This window comes from Scyliorhinus canicula, chromosome 9 (genome assembly GCF_902713615.1).
Source record: "Scyliorhinus canicula chromosome 9, sScyCan1.1, whole genome shotgun sequence".
NCBI classification, from domain to species: domain Eukaryota; kingdom Metazoa; phylum Chordata; class Chondrichthyes; order Carcharhiniformes; family Scyliorhinidae; genus Scyliorhinus; species Scyliorhinus canicula.
Genome location: NC_052154.1, coordinates 131,278,181 through 131,302,867, shown reverse-complemented (window position 1 = coordinate 131,302,867; position 24,687 = coordinate 131,278,181). Strand labels below are relative to the sequence as shown.

The 24,687-nt window shown below is 48.3% G+C and overlaps 1 protein-coding gene across 1 annotated transcript in view; it reads left to right on the top strand.

Annotated features, from left to right (window-relative positions):
* ddb1 (damage-specific DNA binding protein 1) overlaps positions 1 to 24,687 on the top strand; it is a 181,695-nt gene that overhangs the window by 137,242 nt on the left and 19,766 nt on the right. The window contains exons 23-24 of the mRNA XM_038807595.1: positions 2,036 to 2,145; positions 14,590 to 14,759. Coding sequence (XP_038663523.1) covers positions 2,036 to 2,145; positions 14,590 to 14,759 — 280 coding nt within the window. The remainder of the gene's footprint in view (positions 1 to 2,035; positions 2,146 to 14,589; positions 14,760 to 24,687) is intronic.

Sequence of the window (24,687 nt, the reverse complement as noted above, 5' to 3'; positions counted from 1 at the left end):
CGACCATCCGTCCCTCCAAGGGCCCGCCTATTTAACCCCCTACTCTATACTACCCGAACCAACCCCCCCCCCCCTTCCCCCGCTGACTATTAATTCTCCGCAAAGAAGTCAATGAATGGTTGCCACCCTCCGGGTAAACCCTGACACCGACTGTTGCACGTTTTACTTGAGTGTATTACGCGTTTATTGGAGTGTATTAACACGCCTCCGTTTAAAAGGCCGTGTGCTTAACACTACTACAGCTCTGTGTATGTAATTTCAGCTCCGGAGTCCGCCAGGTGCCGTATTTAGACACCTCACAAGTATTTCAAGGTCAGGTTCAAAGTAATAAAACTATAACACCGATTAGTAAGTTCAACGATTGATTATTTATTATACAAATATAATAAATACGCATGCATACGCTAAAAGACTAATACTTAATTTCTACTATTAAACGACTAAATACTTATCTAAGTAGAACCAGCAAGGTCAGGGGACAAGGCCTTTGTTCCTTTCTGGACTGCACCTTCTGTTCTCTAATAGTCGGCTAGAGTATAGGCAGTGCTGGGTCACGTAGCGAGCGTCGTTTTGGGCACTTACTGAACGATGGCTGGTGCTCAACGCCGGTGATGAAAGACAGGATCTGGAGGCTGGAGTCGGAGTCAGAACAGCAGTCCAAGCCGGAGCACAAAAACAGACAGAACCATGTGCGGGGTCCTAACCTTTATAGGTCCCCCAATGTCCGTGCCTCTTCAGGGGCGGGCCTTTACCTGCCATGTATCGATTGGGTCATTTCCCAATCGATATCTTACAAATCCCCCAATCTGAGGGTCTCTTCTCGATGGGTGGGGCGGTCCTCTAGGGTCTTTTGTGATGGATACTTCTGGTGCGTTTCGTCTGGGCGTCCACTCAAAGTATCCATTCAAACTCAAATGTTGCTATGTGTGGGCCCAGATCTGGATCGCCTCATTACTATGCAAAGCGTTTGCTATTTACAACCTTGGTTGAGATCTTGCACCTGGCCATAAACTGTTTCGATACGTGCAGAATGCTAATTAGCCTTTTGCAAACTGCTTGTCCTGGCTAAAACTGTTTTCCTCCCTGCAGCCTTAGCAGTTCTCTCATTTTGGTAGCCCAGTGTCCATCTTAGGTGGCTACACCGACCATTTAAATCAACTTTTAAATGCATTTTGGTGGATTGTGTGACTGACTGAATCTCTATGATTGCGAAGTTTTGCCGGAAACTAAACCTCACTTTGTGTCTGTGTTTGTGGTTTGTACCCCTTAACCTCCACCCTCCCTACTGTACAACAAAATGAGACTTTTGTACAAGAGAGTCAGAATTGCACTAATTTCATAGATATTGGACTGGAATTTAATTATAGAGGCTGTTCTGAGGGTCCCACCATTTTTGCTTTCAATTAAAGAATTTTCCAAAATGTACCTTCACCATTGCATGAAAGAGAACTTCACAACATAAAATAAAAGCAAAATACTGTAGATGCTGGAAATCTGAAATAAAAATAGAAAATCCTGGATAGACTCCGGTCTGGCAGCATCTGTGGAGAGAGAAACAGAGTTAACGTTTTGAGTCCACATCATGGGGGCGCAGTGGTTAGCACTGCTGTTTCGCAGTGCCAGGATCCCGGGTGTGATTCTGACCTCGGTGACTGTGTCGAGTTTGCACTTTCCTCTTCATATCTGTGTGGGTTTCCTCCGGGTGCTCTGGTTTCATCCCACAGTCCAAAGATGTGCAGGTTAGGTGGATTGCAATGCTAAATTGCCCCTTAGTGTCCAAAGGTTAGGTGGGGGTTACGGGGATAGGGTTGGGGATTGGTTAGATGGGGTGCTCTTTTGAGGGTCGGTCCAGGCTCAATGGGCTGAACGGCCTCCTGCCCAGTAGGGTCTCTAGTAGTCCTGTCTTTTCAATAGTAAATAGGGATCACGTAGGCCATGGCCTCAGTTTAGTATCTCATTAATTAACATCACAAGTATTGTCTGCTGTTATATTGTTACATTAATGCATTTATTTTGTTCCTTTACTTTACATAAGATTGCCCGAGACTTCAACCCTAATTGGATGAGTGCTGTTGAGATACTGGATGACGATAATTTCCTTGGTGCAGAAAACTCCTTCAATTTATTTGTGTGTCAGAAAGACAGGTGAGCAGGTTCTGTGAATTCACTCCAGTCCTGCACTCATTGCATGTACATGTTCCCGTTAACCTTTCAACCTAATATATGACACAAATGCTCTGGCCTCTGGTAGGAGTGCAAGATTGTCATAAGCACGCAGATGTTGTCTGTGAGGTATCCCACTTTGAACAACAGTTCAAAGGGTGTATTGTTTTGGTGTGCAAAAGCTAGTGAAACCCTGGTGAGAATAAACAGCCGCTAATAATAACAATTATTGAAGACTAAGTATGGCATTAAAAGATAGATCATACAGATCAACAGGACTACACTACTCTTAAGACGATTAGTATGTAAACCATGAAACACTAAGTTTATGTGGAATGTACACCTTGTTCCAAAATATATATCTATGAGCCCTGAAATCCTAAGAGTTCCTTTTTCCCCAAAACAACCATCCAAGTAAATAAACATAAGTAAAAATTCAGTTCATATTACCACACAATACAGGGTTGATGGTCAGTCTGCCTTTTCCTGATCCAGCGAAAAATATTTCGAGTGCGATTCTCAAATTTCTAAGTTCATTTGTGGCAGGTTTTTCAGAGAGTTTCCCGCTGGCTCTGCCGTGAATTCCCACTGCTATTCAATGACACTTAATCATTTTTTTGGGCAGGGGAGTTTCTCACTGGTTTACCCCACTCTTAGAATTTGTTTAGCATTGGGGAGCTGAACTCTGAGACCAGGCCTCCATTTTGAAAGGGTCCCCACCCCACACATACCTGGGTGAATCCCGCGAGGTGTGAAGACTGTCAGGAAGACTGCGATAGGGCTCTCTGGCATTCAGTGGCCGCACTGCGCTCTCGAGCGCAATGCGGCCAGTGGATCACGCCCTTAAACTATATTTATGAGGTGGAGAGGCCGGCAATTGGACTGGGGGTGAGCATAGTAAGAAATTTTACAACACTAGGTTAAAGTCCAACAGGTCTGGTTCAGATCACTAGCTTTCAGACCACTGCTCCTTCCTCAGGTGAATGAAGAGGTTGGTTCCAGAAACACACACATCGACAAAGTCAAAGATGCAAGACAATGCTTTGAATGCGAGCATTTGCAGGTTATTAAGTCTTTACAGATCGAGAGAGAGGAGTAATCCCAGGTTAACGAGGTGTGAATTGTCTCAAGCCAGGGATAGTTGGCAGGATTTTGCAAGGCCAGACCATATGGTGGGGGGGTGAATGTAATGCGACATTAATTCAGGTCCCAGCTTAGGCTGTGTGCGAACTTGGCTATACGTTTCTGCTCAGCGATTCTGCGTTGTCGCGCGTCCTGAAGGCCACCTTGGAGAACGCTTACCCGAGATCAGAGCTGAATGCCCTTGACTGTTGAAGTGTTCCCCGACTGGAGGAACATTCCTGCCTGCCGATGACGCGTGATGTCCGTTCATCCGTTGTCGCACGTCTTGCATGGTCTCGCCAATGTACCAGGCGCTTCGGGACATCCTTTCCTACAGCATATGAGGTAGACAACGTATGCAGAGTCACACGGCGTACCTGGTGGGTGGTGTTCCCACATGTAATGGTGGTACCCATGTCGATGATCTAGCACGTCTTGCAGAGATTCCATGGCAGGGTTGTGTGGTGTCGTGGTCGCTATTCTGAAGGCTGGGAGTTTGCTGCAAACATTGTTTGTTTGAGGTTGTGCGAGTTGTTTGAAGGCAAGTAGTGGGGTGTGGGGTTGACCTTGGCAAGATGTTTATCTTTATTGATGACATGTTGAAGGCCTGCGAAGAAGATGTTGTAGTTTCTCCGCTCTGGGGAAATACTGGACACAAAGGGTACTCTTCTCGATTGTATCACTGGCTTGAGACATTGGGCCAATTCAAACTGATTCCGGAAGGCTAGTGAGGGGAGACGAGGAAATGGCTGGAGAACTTAATAAGTAACTTGCGTCTGTCTTCACAGTGGAAGACATGAGTAATATCCCAAAAATTATAGAGGGTCAGGGGCTGAGTTGAGTATGGTTGCCATTACAAAAGAGATGGTGCTAAAAAAGCTAAAAGGTCTTAAAATTGACAAATCTCCCGGCCCCGATGGGCTACACCCTAGAGTTCTGAGAGAGGTGGCTGAAGAAATAGCGGAAGCGTTGGTTGAGATCTTTCAAAAATCACTGGAGTCAGGGAAAGTCCCGGACGATTGGAAGATCGCTGGTTGTAACCCCTTGTTCAAGAAAGGATCAAGACAAAAGATGGAAAATTATAGGCCAATTAGCCTAACCTCGGTGTGTTGGTAAAATTCTAGAATCGATCGTTAAGGAATGAGTTCTAAATTCTTGGAAGAGCAGGGTCGGATTAGAACAAGTCAACATGGATTTAGGAAGGGGAGGTCGTGCCTGACGAACCTGTTAGAATTCTTGAGGAGGTGACAAGTAGGTTAGACCAGGGAAACCCCAGTGGATGTAGTCTATCTGGATTTCCAAAAGGCCTTTGATAAGGTGCCAACGGAGGCTGCTGAGTAGGTGAGGGCCCATGGTGTTCGAGTGAGCTACTGGCATGGGTTAGGATTGGCTGTCTGACAGAAGGCAGAGAGTTTGGGATAAAAGGTTCTTTTTCGGAATGGCAGCCGGTGACCAGCAGTGTCCCACAGGTTCAGTGTTGGGGCCACAGCTGTTCACCATATATATTAATGATCTGGATGAAGGGACTGGGGGCATTCTAGCGAAGTTTGCCGATGATACGAAGCTAGGTGGTCAGGCAGGTAGTGCTGAGGAAAGTGGGGAGGCTGCAGAAGGAGTCTAGACAGTTTGGGAGAGTGGTGGCAGGAAATGGCTGATGCAATTCACGTGAGAAAATGTGATGTCTTGCACTTTGGAAAAAAGAATCCAAGCATAGACTACTTGCTAAACGGTGAGAAAATTCATAATGCCAAAGTACAAAGGGATCTGGAGGTGCTAGTCGAGGATTCCTAAGGTAAACATGCAGGTTGAATCTGTGATTAAGAAAGCGAATGCAATGTTGTCATTTATCTCAAGAGGGTTGGAATATAAAAGCAGCGATGTGCTACTGAGCCTTTATTAAGGGCTCTGGTTAGGGCCCCATTTGGAGTACTGTGTCCAGTTTTGGGCCCCACATCTCCAGGAAGGACATACTGGCACTGGAGCATGTCCAGCGGAGATTCACACGGATGAGCCCTGAATGGCGGGTCTACATATGATGAACGCTGAGGAGTCCTGGGATTGTATTCATGTGGAGTTTTAGAAGGTAAGGGGAGATCTAATATGAACTTACAGATAATACATGGCTTAGAAAGGGTGGACGCAAAAGAAACTGTTTCCGTTAGGCGAGGAGACGAGGACCCGTGGGCACAACCTTAGAATTAGAGGGGTAAATTCAGAACAGAAATGCGGAGACATTTCTTCAGCCAGAGAGTGGTGGGCCTGTGGAATTCATTGCCGCGGAGTGCAGTGGAGGCCGGGACCGCTAAATGTCTTCAAGCAGAGATGATAAATTCTTGAGGTCCGCGAGGAATTAAGGGCTACGGGGAGAATGCTGGTAGGGTGGAAGTTGAAATGCCCTTCAGCCATGATTGAATGGCGGAGTGGACTCGATGGGCCGAATGGCCTTACTTCCACTCCTATGTCTTATGGTCTTATGGTCTTATCCCGTGTTTGTCGGTGCAGTTTTTTGCTGTGGCGCGTTGGAGCAGTCGATCGATGAGTCGAGCGTCATATCCCGTTCGTACAAGGGCATCTTTCAGCGTCTGTAGATGTCTGTTACGCTCCTCCTCGTCTGAGCAGACCTGTGTATACCAGGGTTTGTACATAGGGGATGTCTTTAATGTGTTTAGGGTGGAAGCTGGAGAAATGGAGCATTGTGAGGTTATCCGTGGGCTTACGGAAAAGCGAAGTGCTGAGGTGAACGTCCTTGATGGAGTTGAGTGTGTCCAAGAATGCAGCCGATTTTGGAGAGTAGTCCATGGTGAGTCTGATGGTGCGATTAAATTTATTGATGTCATCGTGTAGTCGTTTCAGTGATTCTTTGCCGTCGGTCCAAAGGAAAATAATGTCATCGATGTATCTGGTGTATAAAGTCGGTTGACGGTCCTGTACGGTGAGGAGGTCTTGTTCAAACTTGTGCATGAAGATGTTGGCATATTGAAATCCGAATTTGGTCCCCATGGCTGTTCTGTGTATCTGGATGAAGAACTTGTTGTCGAAGGTGAAGATGTTGTGATCAGTACTCAACATCAATAACTGCCAATATTCAGACACCGTTCTGCAACTCACCCGCTTCATTCTGGATCACAACGTCAGGTGGTACTCATCGGCATGGTGAGAGCACCACCCACCAGGTACGCGGTACATATTCGTGCAACTCTGCCTACGTTGTCTACCTCATATGCTGCAGGAAAGGATGTCCCGAAGCGTGGTACATTGGCGAGACCATGCAGACGCTGTGACAACAGATGAACGGACATTGCGTGACAATCGGCAGGCAGGAAGGTTCCCTTCCAGTCGAGGAACACTTCAGCAGTCAAGGGCATTCAGCCTCTGATCTCTGGATAAGCCTCCTCCAAGGCAGCCTTCAGGATGTGCAACAAAGCAGAATGGCTGAACAGAAACGTATAGCCAAGTTCCGCACACTAGTATGGCCTCAACCAGGACCTTGGATTCATGTCCCATTACATTCACCCCCCCACCACCTGGCCTGGGCTTGCAAAATCCTACCAACTGTCCTGGCTTGAGACAATTCACAGCTCTTTAACCTGGGATTGCCCCCTCACTGGATTTGCAAAGACTTAATTACTTGCAAATGCTCGCATTCAAGCATTGTCTTGCATCTTTGACTTTGTCTGTATATATGTTTCTGGAACCGACCTCTTCATTCACCCTGAGGAAGTAGTAGTGCTCTGAAAGACTAGTGATTTGAACCAGACCTGTTGGACATTAACCTGGTGCTGTAAGACTTCATGTTGTATATTTAGAAGGTTTTTGCACTGCTTTGGCTCTGAGACATAGAGGCAGTTAGATGCAAAATTGGCCTCTCAGCTGCTAGATGTTAACTGGGCATCAGGATGCTCGATGTAAAACTGCCCCCCCCCCCCCCGCTTCTGAGGATGCTGCCATTTCTCTCCTTTGATTCTGCATTCTGTGTATTTGGCTGGCTACCTCTATCAAATTCCTTGACTCTAAAAATTAGCATGTGTATACCTCATTGATCTCCCGATTGTCTAAGTTTCAACTTAATAGGCGATCTCACCTGATTCTATTTATGATGCCTGGTAATATCGTTATTGGGAAAGGCTCTTTTTGAATACTGGCTCCGGCTGTAACTAGGCAGATTTCTACCTGTAGCTGGGCAGATCACACCCTATTATGTCTTGTTTAATTTATGTTCCTAGGCAAATTCATGACAGATCACAAAGGAAATATGAAAGAATGTTCTTGTAGGATGAATACCCAGCCAGCTTTGAATTGGACAGACCAGTTTAAGGGTGTGACTTTGGTACCATCATGATTTGAAAGTCAAACCAACAAATGTGGTCTCTGGTGCTTCATTTTTAAAAAGGTTGTACAGATTTGTTCTGCGTTCAGGCTGCGTGAATTGACCACTGCACATGAGCACGATGATATCTTAAATAGTGCTTGAATTCTATCAACGCTTCTCTGAAATTTGCACTCTTGTTCTCACTCGGCCTCAGATTGAATATCAAGTGAGACTTCACAGGGTTACAACGCAAGCAAGGCCATTTCCTCACCTCCATTACGTTGATCTCTGACTGTTACTGTTCCTGACACACACAATTTCATTCATTTAATTCTGAATTGCAAATTTTTGTATTTTCACCATGCTTGCTGTCGGTACATCTGCACTGGAGATGAAGACTTCATTTGAGTTTCTATGCAAATACACATTCTGCCATCTTGTGGAAAGATGCATGTTTTTGGGGATACCAAGATCAATTTTTCCACTGTTCCTCACTTGTATAAATTAAGGTTAAGTTTATACAAGTGTGGAACACTCATTAGGTAATGAGTTGAGCTGATGTAAAGAGACACTACTTTGACACGGAATGAAAAATGAAAATCGCTTATTGTCACGAGTAGGCTTCAATGAAGTTACTGTGAAAAGCCCCTAGTCGCCACATTACGGCACCTGTCCGGGGAGGCTGGTACGGGAATCGAACCGTGCTGCTGGCTTACTTGGTCTGCTTTAAAAGCCAGCGATTTAGCTGAGTGAGCTAAACCAGCCTCAGGTGGTTGTGTTGGAGAGTTAGGACCTTAAAGTCTCTTTGGGAATAAATCTAAAACTAAGGAAAAGATTAACATTGTGGTCATATCCTTCTCCACCAACTAGCTGTCAGAGGTTTAACGAGCTTGAACCTTTTCTTCATAATGTTCGTAATTATGTAATTATAACGCTTGTATCATCTTGAAATTCTTTTTTTTCTAAATAATTTTTATTGAAATTTTTTGAAAAATATATATCAACAAAACAATACAATAATAATACACCCCCCGGCACCCGTAACAACGCATATAACAAACCCCCCCCCCCCCCACCCCCCCCCCAACCCAATAAACACAGAATAATTAACAATAAGCAAATTAACTTAAACACTATCCCCCTAAAACCGCTCTCCCCCCCCCCCCCCCCCCCCCCCCCCCCCCGGGTTGCTGCTGCTGCTGACCTAGTACCTAATCGTTGAGCCAGAAAGTCGAGGAAAGGCTGCCACCTCCTAAAGAACCCTTGTATCGACCCCCTCAGGGCGAACCTGACCCTCTCCAACTTAATGAATCCCGCCATGTCATGAATCCAGGTCTCCACACTCGGAGGTCTCGCATCTTTCCACTGCAGCAAGATCCTCCGCCGGGCTACTAGGGACGCAAAGGCCAAGACATCGGCCTCTTTCGCCTCCTGCACTCCCGGCTCCACCCCAACCCCAAATATCGCGAGTCCCCAACCTGGCTTGACCCTGGATCCCACCACCCTCGACACCGTCCCCGCCACCCCCTTCCAGAACTTCTCCAGTGCCGGGCATGCCCAGAACATATGGGCATGGTTCGCTGGACTCCCCGGACACCTGACGCACCTGTCTTCGCCCCCAAAGAACCTACTCATCCTAGATCTGGACATGTGGGCCCGGTGCAGCACCTTGAACTGGATGAGACTAAGCCTCGCACATAAAGAGGAGTTCACCCTCTCCAGGGCGTCCGCCCATGTCCCCTCCTCAATCTGCTCCCCCAGCTCCACCTCCCACTTAGCCTTCAGCTCCTCTACCGACGCCTCCCCCGCCTCCTGCATTACCTGGTAGATGTCAGACACCTTCCCATCCCCGACCCACACCCCCGAAAGCACCCTATCCATTACCCCCCGCGGGGGCAACAAAGGGAACCCCTCCACCTGTCGCTGAGCAAACGCCTTGACCTGAAGGTACCTGAACATATTCCCCGGGGGGAGCTCAAACTTCTCCTCCAGTTCACCAAGGCTCGCGAACCTCCCGTCGATAAATAGGTCTCCCAACTTCCTAATGCCCGCCCTGTGCCACCCCAGGAACCCGCCATCCATGTTCCCTGGGACAAACCGGTGGTTCCCCCGCAGCAGGGCCTCCACCGAGCCCCCCGCTTCCCCCCCCCCCCCCCCCCCGTGTCGCCTCCACTGCCCCCAAATTTTGAGGGTAGCCGCCACCACCGGGCTCGTAGTGTACCTCGTTGGAGGGAGCGGCAGCGGCGCCGTTACCAGTGCCTTCAGGCTCGTGCCTCCACAGGACGCCATCTCCATCCGTTTCCATGCTTCCCCCTCCCCATCCATTACCCACTTACGTACCATCGAGACGTTAGCCGCCCAATAGTACCTAGAGAGGTTGGGCAGCGCCAGCCCCCCTCTATCCCTGCCCCGCTCCAAAAAGACCCTCCTTACCCTCGGAGTCCCGTGCGCCCAAACAAATCCCAGAATTCTGCTGTTCACCCTCCTAAAAAAGGCCCTCGGAACAAAAATGGGGAGTCACTGAAACAAAAACCTTGGGAGCACCGTCATTTTAACGGACTGTACTCTACCCGCCAACGGCAGCATGTCCCACCTTTTAAATTCCTCCTCCATCTGCTCCACCAACCTAGTAAAATTGAGCTTGTGCAGAGTCCCCCAGCTCCTAGCCACCTGAACCCCCAGGTACCTAAAACTCCTCACTGCCCTCTTTAGCGGGAGCCTACCAATCCCCCCCTCCTGATCTCCCGTGTGTACGACAAACAGCTCACTCTTGCCCAGGTTCAATTTATATCCCGAGAAACTCCCAAACTCAGCAAGAATCTCCATCACCTCCGGCATTCCCCCCACCGGGTCTGCTACATACAACAGCAAGTCGTCCGCATACAGCGACACTCGGTGCTCCTCCCCACCTCGCACCAAACCCCTCCACCTCCTCGACTCCCTAAGAGCCATGGTAAGAGGCTCAATTGCCAGCGCAAAAAGCAAGGGGGACAGGGGGCACCCCTGCCTCGTCCCACGGTGGAGCCTGAAGTACTCTGACCTCCTCCCATTTGTCGCTACACTCGCCATCGGGGCCTCGTACAGCAACCTCACCAATTAATAAACCCCACCCCAAACCCGAACCTCTCCAACACCTCCCACAAGTACCCCCACTCAACCCTGTCAAAGGCCTTCTCCGCATCCAATGCCACCACAATCTATGCCTCTCCTTCTGCTGCCGGCATCATTTATCACATTTAGCAGCCTTCGCACGTTAGTGTTCAGCTGCCTACCCTTCACAAAACCCGTCTGATCTTCATGAACCACCCCCGGCACCCAGTCCTCTATTCTAGTGGCCAAGATCTTCGCCAGCAACTTGGCGTCTACATTCAGCAGTGAAATTGGCCTGTATGATCCGCACGGCAAGGGGTCCTTATCACGCTTCAGGATCAGGGAGGTTAGTGCCCGAGACATCGTCGTGGGCAGAACACCCTCCTCCCATGCCTCGTTAAAGGTCCTGACCAATAGGGGGTCCAGCAGGTCCGCATATTTCTTATAAAATTCAACCGGGAACCCATCCGGTCCCGGCGCCTTCCCCGACTGCATGTGGCCAATCCCACTGATCAGCTCCTCCAACTCGATCGGCGCCCCCAGTCCCTCCACCTGCTCCTCCTGCACCCTTGGAAATCGGAGCCTGTCCAGAAAATTCTCCATTCCCCCTCCCACTGCCGGCGTATCCGACCGGTACAGTTCCCTATAGAAGTCCCTAAAGACCTCATTGACCTCTGCCCCCTGGCGCACCACGGTCCCATCTCTACCCTTCACTCCACCAATCTCTCTAGCCGCGTCCTGCTTACGCAGCTGGTGCGCCAGCATCCTGCTCGCCTTCTCTCCATACTCCTAGACCGCTCCCTGCGCCTTCCTCCACGGTGTCTCCGCCTTTCTGGTGGTCAATAAATCAAACTTGGCCTGCAAGCTACGCCGTTCCCCCAGCAATCCCTCCTCCGGGGCCTCCGCGTACCTCCTATCCACACTCAACAGCTCCTCCACCAGTCTCTCCCTCTCCCTCCTCTCCCCATGGGCTCGGATGGAGATCAGCTCCCCCCTAATCACTGCCTTCAGAGCCTCCCACACCATCCCCACCTGGACCTCCCCAGTATCATTGACCTCGAGGAACCTCTCGATACATCCCCGAACCCTCCTACACACCTCATCAGCGAACAACCCCACGTCCAGACGCCAAAGCGGGCGCTGGTCCCGCGCCTCCCCCATCTCCAGATCCACCCAATGCGGAGCATGGTCCTAAATCGCGATAGCCGAATATTCAGCCTCCTCCACCCTCGGGACCAGTCCCCTGCTCGGAACAAAGAAATCAATGCGGGAATAAACCCTGTGCACATGGGAGAAAAAGGAGTACTCCCGAGCCCTCGGCCTCCCGAACCTCCAGGGATCCACTCCTCCCATCTGGTCCATAAACCCCCTCAATACCTTGGCCGCCGCTGGCCTCCTGCCTGTCCTTGAACTAGAACAATCCAGTAGGGGATCCAGCACCGTATTGAAGTCCCCCAGTCTCTCTCTCTCTTTCCCCCCTCCAGGCCAGGAATGCGGTTCAAACGCCTCATGAAACCAGCATCATCCCAATTTGGGGCGTACACATTAACCAACACCACCCTCTCCCCCTGCAGCTTACCGTTCACCATCACATATCTGCCGCCAATATCAGCCACAACCTCAGACGCCTCAAACGCCACCCTCTTCCCCACCAGGATCGCCACCCCCCGGTTCTTCGAGTCGAGCCCTGAGTGGAAAACCTGCCCCACCCACCCCTTCCTCAGACGGACCTGGTCCGCCACCTTCAGGTGGGTCTCCTGGAGCATGGCCACGTCTGCCTTCAGCCCCTTCAGATGCGAAAACACCCGGGCCCGCTTCACCGGCCCATTCAACCCCCTCACGTTCCACGTAATCAGCCGGATCAGGGGGCACCCCGCCCCCCCCCCTCCCCCGTCGACTAGCCATAACCCATCGACTGCTCGCCCCTGGCCATCACCCATTCGGCCCGTTTCCCACGGCGATAGAACTTCACCCCGAACTCCTCCCTGGCCAATCCAGCAGCAACCCGGTATCTCTTCCCCCCCCTCCCCCCCCCCCCCCCCCCCCCAAACCAGGCTAGGACCCCTCCTAGCCGCGACTCTCCCTCCACTATACTTCCGTCTCCCGTGAGCCTGCTGACCCTGGCAGCTCCCGCTCTAACTCCGACCCTTCCTGATATGAGGTCTCCCCTGCATCAGCTCCTGGGCACCGCTTCAGCGCGGGAAACCCGGTCTAATAGCCACGCCCCTCGCCACCAGCTCCACCCCCTCGTCCCGCAGCGCGGGAAACCAGAGAAAAGCCTGCGCTTTCACACTGCCCCACCCCACCAACGCAGCTCCCAAACCGCAGTCCCAACCCAACCACCAACTCCATACAAACAAAGACAAAGATCAATCACAAACCCCAGTACCCCCCTTAGAACACGAAACCATAACCCACATCGTCCGAAAGTGAGAGGAAAAACAAAAACAAACAATAACCCGCTACAGCATAAACAATGATACATGAATAGAATAGAAAAACTCCCACAGCCCCCAATCTCTAGTTCAAGTCCAGCTTTTCAGCCTGCACAAAAGCCCACGCTTCCTCCGGGGACTCAAAGTAGTGATGCCGGTCCTTGTAGGTGACCCACAGGCGCGCAGGCGGCAACATGCCGAACTTCACCTGCTTTCCATGGAGCACCGCCTTCGTCCGGTTAAACCCGGCTCTCTGCTTGGCCACCTCCGCACTCCAGTCCTGGTAGATACGCACTACCGAATTCTCCCACTTACTGCTCCTCACCTTCTTGGCCCATCGGAGAACACACTCCCGGTCGCTGAACCGATGGAACCGCACCAGCACCGCCCGCGGGGGTTCATTCGACTTAGGCCGCCTGGCCAGCACTCTATGGGCCCCCTCCAGCTCCAGGGGCAGATGGAAGGATCCTGCCCCCACCAGCGAGTTCAACATCACGGCCACATAGGCCGGCAGGTCTGACCCCTCCAGCCCCTCCTCGAGGCCCAGGATCTGCAGGTTCTTCCTCCATGACCGAAGCTCCATCTCCTCGAACCGATCTTGCCACTTTTTATGAAGTGCCTCGTGTATCTCCACCTTCCCCACGAGGGCCGAAACCACCACCTCGCGCTCAGAGGCCTGCTGCTGCAACTCGAGTATCGCTGCACCCTGGGTTGTCTGGGTCTCCAGCAGCTTACTCGTCGTCGTATCATCTTGAAATTCAACTTATCAAAACATTTTTCCAGCCAGCCTTCTATCCTTTACCTCCTTTAAATTACAGCACATTTATACGATCACCAACATTGTTGCTTCCCTTCGCCTCTGTCATTGCAAAGGTCCACTGGCTTCCCATATCCAAGCAAATTGGCTCAGTGACTTTTTTTTAGATGGGGCTGGTTTAGCACAGGGCTAATTCGCTGGCTTTGAAAGCAAACCAAGGCAGGCCAATTCCTGTACCAGCCTCCCCAACAGGCGCCGGAATGTGGCGACTAGAGCCTTTTCACAGTAACTTCATTTGAAGCCTACTTGTGACAAGTGATTTTCATTTCATTTCATTTTACTGAGCCGTTATACTTCAGCAAGCACTGTATATTTCCTGCTGCCCTTTGTTGCACATTAGTGACCATTGTTTCTACCACCATATCCCAGCCTTCAATAAAGTTCCTCCAATTAAATGCATCTCTTTAGTTTCTAAACTAAAAGCGCTCCTCAACCATGCTTTAGGCATTTTTCCTTCTCTTTCCTTGGTTCCATCTCAATGTTGAATGTTTTCCTAACCATGTAAAGTGTTCTTGGGTATCATCTTCTGTGAGAAGCATTGTAGCAATGTAATTAAATACTCAGTTTGCAGCGAGTTCTGCTACCTCTCTGACCATAAAATGAAAGGTGTTGGAATTGTACATGCAGCAATAGTATTGTGTTTTTATTTTCAGTGCGGCTACAACAGATGAAGAAAGGCAACATCTCCAAGAAGTAGGATTGTTCCACCTTGGCGAGTTTGTTAATGTGTTCTGTCATGGATCTCTGGTAATGCAGAATCTTGGCGAGACTTCCACACCTACACTGGGTTCGGTATTGTTTGGCACAGTCAATGGCATGATTGGTGAGTTTGCATACTTGAAGGTTGTTTGAACAGAATAAAAGCTTACATCAAATGCTTGTTCCAGAAGCAACAACAGTGGCTTGCATTATATAGTTTCTTTTTTTCCGGGCAATTTAGCGTGGCCAATCAACCAAACTTGCACATTTTTGGGTTGTGGGGCTGAAACTCACACAGACACGGGGAGAATGTGCAAACTCCACACAGAGCAATTTATATTGTTTCTTTAATGCAGTAAAGTTGCCCTAAGTTGCTTCTTGGAAGATTTATCAAAGAAAGTTTGACATTGGCCACACATGGAATTATCAGGACTGATAACCAGAAGCTTGTTTAAAAAGGCAAGTTTTAAGGGACATCGTATAGGAGAAGAGAGAGATTGTGGTTTAAGGAAGGAATTCCAGAATTGATTAGGCGTCTGAAAGGCATGGTTGCCAATAGTGAAGCAATTATTATAGAGAATGTGCAAGAGACCAGATTTGGAGGAACACTGAGATTTTACCACCAAAGTGTAGTAGAATAGTATTTTTAAGACCATAGGAAATAGAAACAGAAGTAGAGTGTTCGGCCCTTGAAGCCTGTTTTGCCATTCAATAGGATCATGGCTGATCCAACATTATTCACGCCCACTTCTCTGCCCTTTCCCCATAACACTTGATTCCCTTACTGATCAAGAATCTCTCTATCCCTGCCCCACAGCAAGGGGTTCCAAAGACACTCAGTCCTCTGAGAGAAGAAATTCCTCCTCATCTCAATCTTAAATTGGCACCCCTTTATTCTGAGATTGTGCTCTTACGTTCCTAAACTCTTCCATGAAGGGAAACATCCTTTCAGTATTTACCTGTCCTTGAGACTCCTATAGGTTTCTTTTATTAAAATTTTAAGTCCTCAATTCTTTTTGTTTAATTAAGGGCAATTTTTGCATGGCCAGTCCACCTACCCTGCACATCTTTCGGTTATGGGAGTGAGACCCACACAGACACGGGGTGAAAGTGCAAATTCCACACGGGCAGTGATCCAAGGAAGAGATCAAGCCCGGGTCCTCGGCGCTTTGAGGCTGCAGTGCTAATCACTGTGCCACCGTGCCACCCCAATATATTTCAATATCACCTCTCATTTTTCTTGGTTCCAGTGAGTATATGTAGTAACATAGAACATACAGTGCAGAAGGAGGCCATTCGGCCCATCTAGTCTGCACTTAAGCCCTCACTTCCACCCTATCCCCGTAACCCAATAACCCCATCTAACCTTCCACCTAACCTGCACGTCTTTGGACTGTGGGAGGAAACTGGAGCACCCGCAGGAAACCCACGCAGACACTGGGAGAACGTGCAGACTCCGCACAGACAGTGATCCAGCGGGGAATCGAACCTGGCACTGTGAAGCCACAGTGCTAACCACTGTGCTACCATGCTGCCCCAACTTATAGTCCCAACCTGTTTAACCTTTGCTGATGAGAAATCCCCCCCCCCCCCCCCCCCCCCCCCCCCCATTACGGGGATCAGACTTGTGAATCTTTTCTGAACCGCTTCCAGTGAAATAATATATTTCCTTAAGGGGACCTAAACTCGCAGTACTCCAGATGTGGCCTCAGCAGCACCTTGTATAGTTGCTGCAAGACTTCCCTAATCTTGTATTCCAACCTCCTTGAAATAAGGACCAACATTCCATTAGCTTTCCTGATTATCTGCAGCACCAGTGTGCTAGCTTTCTGTGTTTCATGCACAAGTGCCCCAAGTCGCCCTGTGTTGCAGCTTTCTGCAGTTTTTCAGTATTTAAATAATACCCTGTTCTTTTGTTCCTCCAAAATGAACAACTTCATATTTTCCCACATTATACTCCATTTGCCAACTTTTTGCCCAAAATCTCTTAGCAAACTGTTTGCATCTCTCTTGCAACTTGCCTTTCCACCAATGTTTGTGTTGTCTGTAAACCTGACTACAGTACCTACGCTTCCTTCCTCCAAGTCATTAATATATAATGTAAACAGTTGCGGTCCCGGTATTGATCCCTGTAGAACCCCACAACCTGAAGAAGAACCCTTTATCCCCACTCGCTGTTTCACACCCATTAGCCATCAATCCATGCTCCAACGCCATGAGCTCTTCTGACTTGACCTTTTGTGAGGTACTTTGTCAAATGCCTTCTGGAAGTCCAAGTACAGTACATCTACTGGTTTCCCCTCCATCCACTCTGGTTGAGACTGCCTCGAAAAAGTCTAATAAACTAGCCAGACCGATTTCCCTTTCATAAAGCCATGCGGACTCTGCTTGATTAGATCATGATTTTCCAAATGTGCTGCTGTGATTTTCCAAATGTGCTGCTATTATTCCTTCATAATTGATTCCCACATGTTTCCAACAAAAGATGGTAGGCTAATCAGCCTATAGTTACCCGTTTTTTCCTTCCATCCCTTTTGAATAGGGGTGTCACATTGGCAGTTTTCCAATCCTTCTGTACTTCTCCAGAATCCAAAGGATTTTTCGAATATTGAAGTCAGTTCTTCAACTACCTCTGTAGCTACTTCTTTTATGATTCTAGGATGCAAACCATCAGGGCCAGTGGCCTTATCTACCTTTAACCCCATCAGTTTGTCTAATACTACTTCTCTAGAGATGGTATTTGATTGTTCCCCATATTCTTTAGTATTTACCCTGTCAAGCCCCTTCCTATATGTTTTTTAAAAAATTTAAACTACCCAATTCATTTTTTTCTAATTAAGGGACTATTTTAGTGTGGGTATTCAAAGTATCTTCCACCGTAAAGACTGATGCAAAATGTTTAACTCCCCTGCATTTCCTTGTTCCTCATCACTATTTCCCCAGATTCATTTTCTATGGGGCCCATGTTCACTTTGACCTTTTTGTTTTCATATATTTGAAGAAGGTCTTATTGTCAGTTTTTATATTCCGTCCTAGTTTGACCTTGTAGTTCATTTTCTCCCTCTTTATTACCTTATTAGTCCTCTTTTTTTTTAATGTATTTTATTACAAACATGTATCAAAACCGGTTACAGCAAATAAATACTTTTTAGTCCTCTTTTACTGGATTCTGAATTTTCCCCAATCTTCGGGGTTATCACTGGCATTCACCACCTCATATGCTTTTTCTCTCAACTTAATACCCTCCTTAACTTCCTTGGTTATCTCTCTCTTGCAATCTTTCCTCCTTACTGGGATAAGCTGCCCTTACACAAACAGGTCCCCAAACCGCTTGATCCCTGCCCATCGTCACACCTCCAGAGCAAATCTATGATTGCCACAAATCGGTGCCCACACCGAGACACCTTCCAACCTCAGATGCTGCCACAAGGCTCGTGGAGTACTTGGCCGGCGAGAATGGCAGAACGCCATCAACAATGCCCCTAAACCCGTGTCCCGGCAAGAGGCTCTATCTGCCCCCACGCCAAACCCTCATCCACTACCCACTTTCTCAACTTAATAATATTCGCTGTCCAATAATAATTCATTATGTTTGGAAAGGCCAGCTCAGCCCCATCCCTGTTCCAGCCTGTGGTTGCACCTTTACCTGTGGGATTTCTGCTGCCCACCCAAATCCCGAGATCAAAGCATTAACTTTCCTAAAGAATGATTTTGGACAAAGATCGGGAGGTTCTGAAAAACAAGTAAGAGCCTCAGCAGCATTGTCATTTTCACTGTCTGCACCCGCAAGCGATAGTAGCAGCACATCCCACCTCTTAAAATCCCCTCCCATATCTGTTCCATCAACCGCGCCAGGTTCAACTTATGCAGCTGCTCCCATCCCTGTGCCACCTGGATACCCAAATATCTGAAGCTTGCCCCCACCACCTTAAACGGCAGCTTGCCCAACCTCCTCTCCTACCCACTGGCCTCGACCAGGAAGACCTCACTTTCCCATGTTTAGCTCATATCCTGGGAAACCGGCCAAACTCACCTAAAATACTCTTAATTCCCCCAATGCCTCCCAGTGGATCCAAGATATAAAGCAACAGGTCTTCCGCGTATAGCAAGTCCCTGTGCTCAAACCACCCCCCACAATCCCTCTCCAACTCCTTGATGCTCTAAGTGCCATTGCCAATTACTCTTCTAATCCCAAGGCAAAAAGCAACGGGGAGTGTGGGCACCCTAGCCGTATCCCACAGTGTAGTCCAAAGTACCCCAAGCTCACCCAATTCGTCCGCAGGCTCGCAACCAGTGCCCTATACAAAATCGGACCTAGCCTACAAACCCCTACCCAAACCATCCCAACACATCCCACAAGGACTCCCATTCCACTCGATTGAACGCCTTCTCTGCATCCATTGTAGCTGCCACCTCCCAATCATTATTGCGTTTAGTAACCTGACTTTCGCTTGCCCTTTACGAACCCCATCTGTTCACCCCGTCGCCCCGGCACACAGTCCTCAATTTGCGCCCGTGTTTGGCGACGATATCAGGCAATAGGACCCACACTGTTCTGGATCTTTATCCTTGTTTAATATGAGGAAAATGGATGCCTGCTATAATGTAGGGGGGAGCTCCTCCTTATTCTATAGGAGGCTCCGAATCGCAGAGCCTCCTATAGAACTCTTCAAACACCCCATTCACCCCCACCGGGTCGAGTACCACTCTTCCCCTCCTGTCCTTCACCCTTCCAATCTCCCTCGCTGCCGCCTCTTGTTTCCTGAGTTGGTGGACCAGCATCCTATGCACCTTCTCCCCGTGCACCTACACTGCCCCTCTGGCCCTCCGCAACTGCCCTACTGCCTTCCCTGTGGACACTGACCCAAACTACATCTGAAACTTCTGCCTCTCCTTCAACAATCTCGCTTTCGGGCTTCCGAATACTTCCTGACCGCTCCACCTTTTCCCTATGCTTTTGGATTGATATGAACTCACCCCAACCACTCCCGTAGGGTGGCGGCTGAAACCGTGTTGTTCAGTTCTACCTACCCCCAAATGGTGGCCCTCATCCGCTCGTACACCACCTCATCCTACTTCCAGTCTCCGCTGTGGGCCCTTCTTAAAGAGGCCAGCCTTCACTTGATTAAACCCGGCGCTCTTCTTTGCGAGGTCCACGCCCAGGTTCTGGTGTGCCTTCCCAGTTGCACCTCCTCTTCTGCCTTGCCCACTGCAATATCTTCTCCTTGTCGAGGAATCGATGGAACCGGACTACCATCGCCCTTGGTGGCTCTTTCGCCTGCGGCTTCCTCATCAGCGCCCGATGTGCCATTTGGACCTCCAGAGGCCAGTGGAAAGCCCCCTCACCATTAGCTTCTCCAACATCTTGGCTAAATGTGAGCCAGCGTCTGCTACCTCGATGCCTTCAGGCATTCCCACAATTCTTAAACTTTGTCTCCAGGAGCGGTTCTCCAGATCCTCCACCTTCTCCTTTAGCTGCTTCTGGGTCTCCCGCATCATTCCGATCTCAGCTGCCAAAGAGGTCAGCTGATCCTCGTGCTTCCCCACCGCCCCCTCCACTTTCCGAATGGCATGGCCCTGGGTCTCCAGCCGTTGCTCCACCCAATCAATTCCTGTTTTTAGTGGTTCTACTGCCGTGGCTAGGTCTTCCTGGGCTTCCCTCCTCTGCCAGCTGAACTTCTCATTTGAGATGTCTACCAGCTGTTCTGTTGACCACTGGGCAGGCAGGGCTGACCCTTTACCCTCCGCCATCTTCACCCTTGGCGCACAAAGAATTTCTTGCTCCAACAGCTCCCTTCTCGACCCACTTTGCTCCATGGATCCATTCACCAGCACCATCAGTGGAGTTTAACTTTCCTCAATCGCCTCTACATCGTTTCCCACCAAAACATCTGCCCAGCAAACGGGGAAAAGGACCAATAAAAACACTTCGACCAGGAGCTGCCAAATGTCTGACCACTCACTGGAAGTCCTTCTATTTCTGCTCTGACTAGCACGTGGCATTGGTAGTAATCCTGAGGTCTTACTTTTCAACTTATTTCTAACTCCTATATTCGGCTCTTAGGACCTCATCCTTTTTGTACCATTAGTTCCAATATGTACCATGACCGCTGGCTGTTCACCCTCCCCTTCCAGTATGCCATGCAGCTGCTATGAAACATCCTTGACTCTAGCATACCATCTTGGAGCTCTCCCCTTGTGCGGGAGAACACACATGATGTACTTTACAGAATGAACCCGTAATCATTCACATCGACTGTTAATTAATTTGTAATGGATAAGAATGGATGCAAAAAGTGGTCGCGTTGATGTCACTTGGTTTTCCTGCATCAGATCATTTAAATAGTCTTTCACTAGGAGTACCCTCCGATGCACTCAGATTCTGTGCTGTATGGCCAGTGGAAAAATTAAATTGATATGTAGACATGGGTGGAAAGAGCTATCATGTTCAGAGGCAATCAGCCAGTGAGAGTGCTCGGTTTACCTATATTCCAGAGTGATGCGGTGAATGGAAGGATGTACCAATTGTGGGATATGCAGGAGAGGCTACTGGCAAGTTTAAACTTTGGTCAAATGATGGCCATCAAGTCCATGGCAGAATGGTGTGTAAAAGTGGAGAGCAAGCTATGTAGAAGTACTGATTTTTGTTTCTTAAAGTGATGCTTGCATCAGGAAAGGACATACTAGAGGAAGAGCCTCTAATAGTGCAAAAGAGAGACCTTCAAGTAGTAGTCCCGACAGACATGCATGTGGCAACAGACGATGTAGCTTGAATAGATTAAATAAAGAAATAAAAGCTGTAGGACAGTCTTCAAGAAGCAGAAGTCCTCATAACAAAGTTTGGTGGCGAAGGATAGATTAGTAATAGAGGTGAAACAAGGGCAGTATGGCGGCACATTGGTTAGCACTGCTGCCTCACGGCACCGAGGCCCCAAGTTCGATCCCACCCCTGGGTCACTGTTCGTGTGGAGTTTGCACATTCTCCCCTTATTTGTGTGGGTTTTGCCCCCACAACAACACATTTTAAATGATAAAATATTAAAACATGCTGCTGTGCAGAGACCTGGGTGTGCTCGTGCATGAGTCGCAAAAAGTTGGTTTACAGGTGCAACAGGTGATTAAGAAATCTTTTTTTTTTTATAAATTTAGATTACCCAATTATTTTTTCTATTAAGGGGCAATTTAGAGTGGCCAATCCACCTACTCTGCACATTTTTGGGTTGTGGGGGCGAAACCCACGCAGACACGGGGAGAATGTGCAAACTCCACACAGACAGTGACCCAGAGCCGGGATCGAACCTGGGACCTCAGCGCCGTGAGGCGGTTGTGCTAACCACTAGGCCACCGTGCTGCCCGATTAAGAAATCTTGACCAAAGTTTAAACTTGCCAGTAGCCTCTCCTGCATATCCCACAATTGGTACATCCTTCCAATCACCGCATCACTCTGGAATATAGGTAAACCGAGCACTCTCACTGGCTGATTGCCTCTGAACATGATAGCTCTTTCCACCCATGTCTACATATCAATTTAATTTTTCCACTGGCCATACAGCACAGAATCTGAGTACATCGGAGGGTACTCCTAGTGAAAGACTATTTAAATGATCTGATGCAGGAAAACCAAGTGACATCAACGCGACCACTTTTTGCATCCATTGAAGAGACCTTCAAGTAGTAGTCCCGACAGACATGCATGTGGCAACAGACGATGTAGCTTGAATAGATTAAATAAAGAAATAAAAGCTGTAGGACAGTCTTCAAGAAGCAGAAGTCCTCATGACAAAGTTTGGTGGCGAAGGATAGATTAGTAATAGAGGTGAAACAAGGGCAGTATGGCGGCACATTGGTTAGCACTGCTGCCTCACGGCACCGAGGCCCCAAGTTCGATCCCACCCCTGGGTCACTGTTCGTGTGGAGTTTGCACATTCTCCTCTTATTTGTGTGGGTTTTGCCCCCACAACAACACATTTTAAATGATAAAATATTAAAACATGCTGCTGTGCAGAGACCTGGGTGTGCTCGTGCATGAGTCGCAAAAAGTTGGTTTACAGGTGCAACAGGTGATTAAGAAATCTTGACCAAAGTTTAAACTTGCCAGTAGCCTCTCCTGCATATCCCACAATTGGTACATCCTTCCAATCACCGCATCACTCTGGAATATAGGTAAACCGAGCACTCTCACTGGCTGATTGCCTCTGAACATGATAGCTCTTTCCACCCATGTCTACATATCAATTTAATTTTTCCACTGGCCATACAGCACAGAATCTGAGTACATCGGAGGGTACTCCTAGTGAAAGACTATTTAAATGATCTGATGCAGGAAAACCAAGTGACATCAACGCGACCACTTTTTGCATCCATTGAAGAGACCTTCAAGTAGTAGTCCCGACAGACATGCATGTGGCAACAGACGATGTAGCTTGAATAGATTAAATAAAGAAATAAAAGCTGTAGGACAGTCTTCAAGAAGCAGAAGTCCTCATGACAAAGTTTGGTGGCGAAGGATAGATTAGTAATAGAGGTGAAACAAGGGCAGTATGGCGGCACATTGGTTAGCACTGCTGCCTCACGGCACCGAGGCCCCAAGTTCGATCCCACCCCTGGGTCACTGTTCGTGTGGAGTTTGCACATTCTCCCCTTATTTGTGTGGGTTTTGCCCCCACAACAACACATTTTAAATGATAAAATATTAAAACATGCTGCTGTGCAGAGACCTGGGTGTGCTCGTGCATGAGTCGCAAAAAGTTGGTTTACAGGTGCAACAGGTGATTAAGAAAGCGAATGGAATTTTGTCCTTCATTGCTAGAGGGATGGAGTTTAAGACTAGGGAGGTTATGCTGCAATTGTACAAGGTAAGAAGTCTTACAACACCAGGTTAAAGTCCAACAGGTTTGTTTCAAACACGAGCTTTCGGAGCACTGCTCCTTCCTCAGGTGAATGGAGAGGTATACCTGAGGAAGGAGCAGTGCTCCGCAAGCTCGTGCTTGAAACGAACCTGTTGGACTTTAACCTGGTGTTGTAAGACGTCTTACTGTGCTCACCCCAGTCCAACGCCGGCATCTCCACATCATTGTATAAGGTGTTAAGTGAGGCCACACCTGGAGTATTGTGTTCAGTTTTGGTCTCCTTACCTGACAAAGGATGTACTGGCACTGGAGGGTGTGCAGAGGAGATTCACTAGGTTAATCCCAGAGTTGAAGGGGTTGGATTACAAGGAAAGGTTGAGTAGACTGGGACTGTACTCATTGGAATTTAGAAGGATGAGGGGGGATGTTATAGAAACATATACAATTATGAAGGGAATAGATAGGATAGATGCGGGCAAGTTGTTTCCACTGGCGGGTGAAAGCAGAACTAGGGGGCATAGCCTCAAAATAAGGGGAAGTAGATTTAGGCCGGAGTTTAGGAGGAACTTCTTCACCCAAAAGGTTGTGAATCTATGGAATTCCTTGCCCAGTGAAGCAGTTGAGGCTCCTTCAATAAATGTTTTTAAGATAAAGATAGATCGTTTTTTGAAGAATAAAGGGATTAAGGGTTATGGTGTTCGGGCCGGAAAGTGGAGCTGAGTCCACAAAAGATCAGCCATGATCTCATTGAATGGTGGAGCAGGCTCGAGGGGCCATATGGCCTACTCCTGCTCCTTGTTCTTATTAAACCAAAGATGTGCAAGGTAGGTGGATTGGCCATGCTAAAAATGCCCCTTAATTGGAAAAAAATAATTGGATACTCTAAATATTTTTTAAAAGATGTAAAACAAAGAGAGTTTGAGAGAATTTGAAATTTGTTCTGAGGTACTAGATAAGGAGTAACCAGCTGCTGGGATCCTGTCACATGGAAAGAAGCCCAACACGATTAAAAACTTTATCCTGACTGCTTTTTTAAAAAAATACTTTACTTTTCTCTTGAACAAAGAGAATTACAAAGGCTGCTAGAAGTCAGCTGGTCATAGGATTGGCCCTCTATCTGGAAGCTGTCCCTGGGAATTTCAAGGACAAAATAATTATTTTCCCAGCTTCTGGAATGTCACACCTTGTTACTTCTAGAGCAC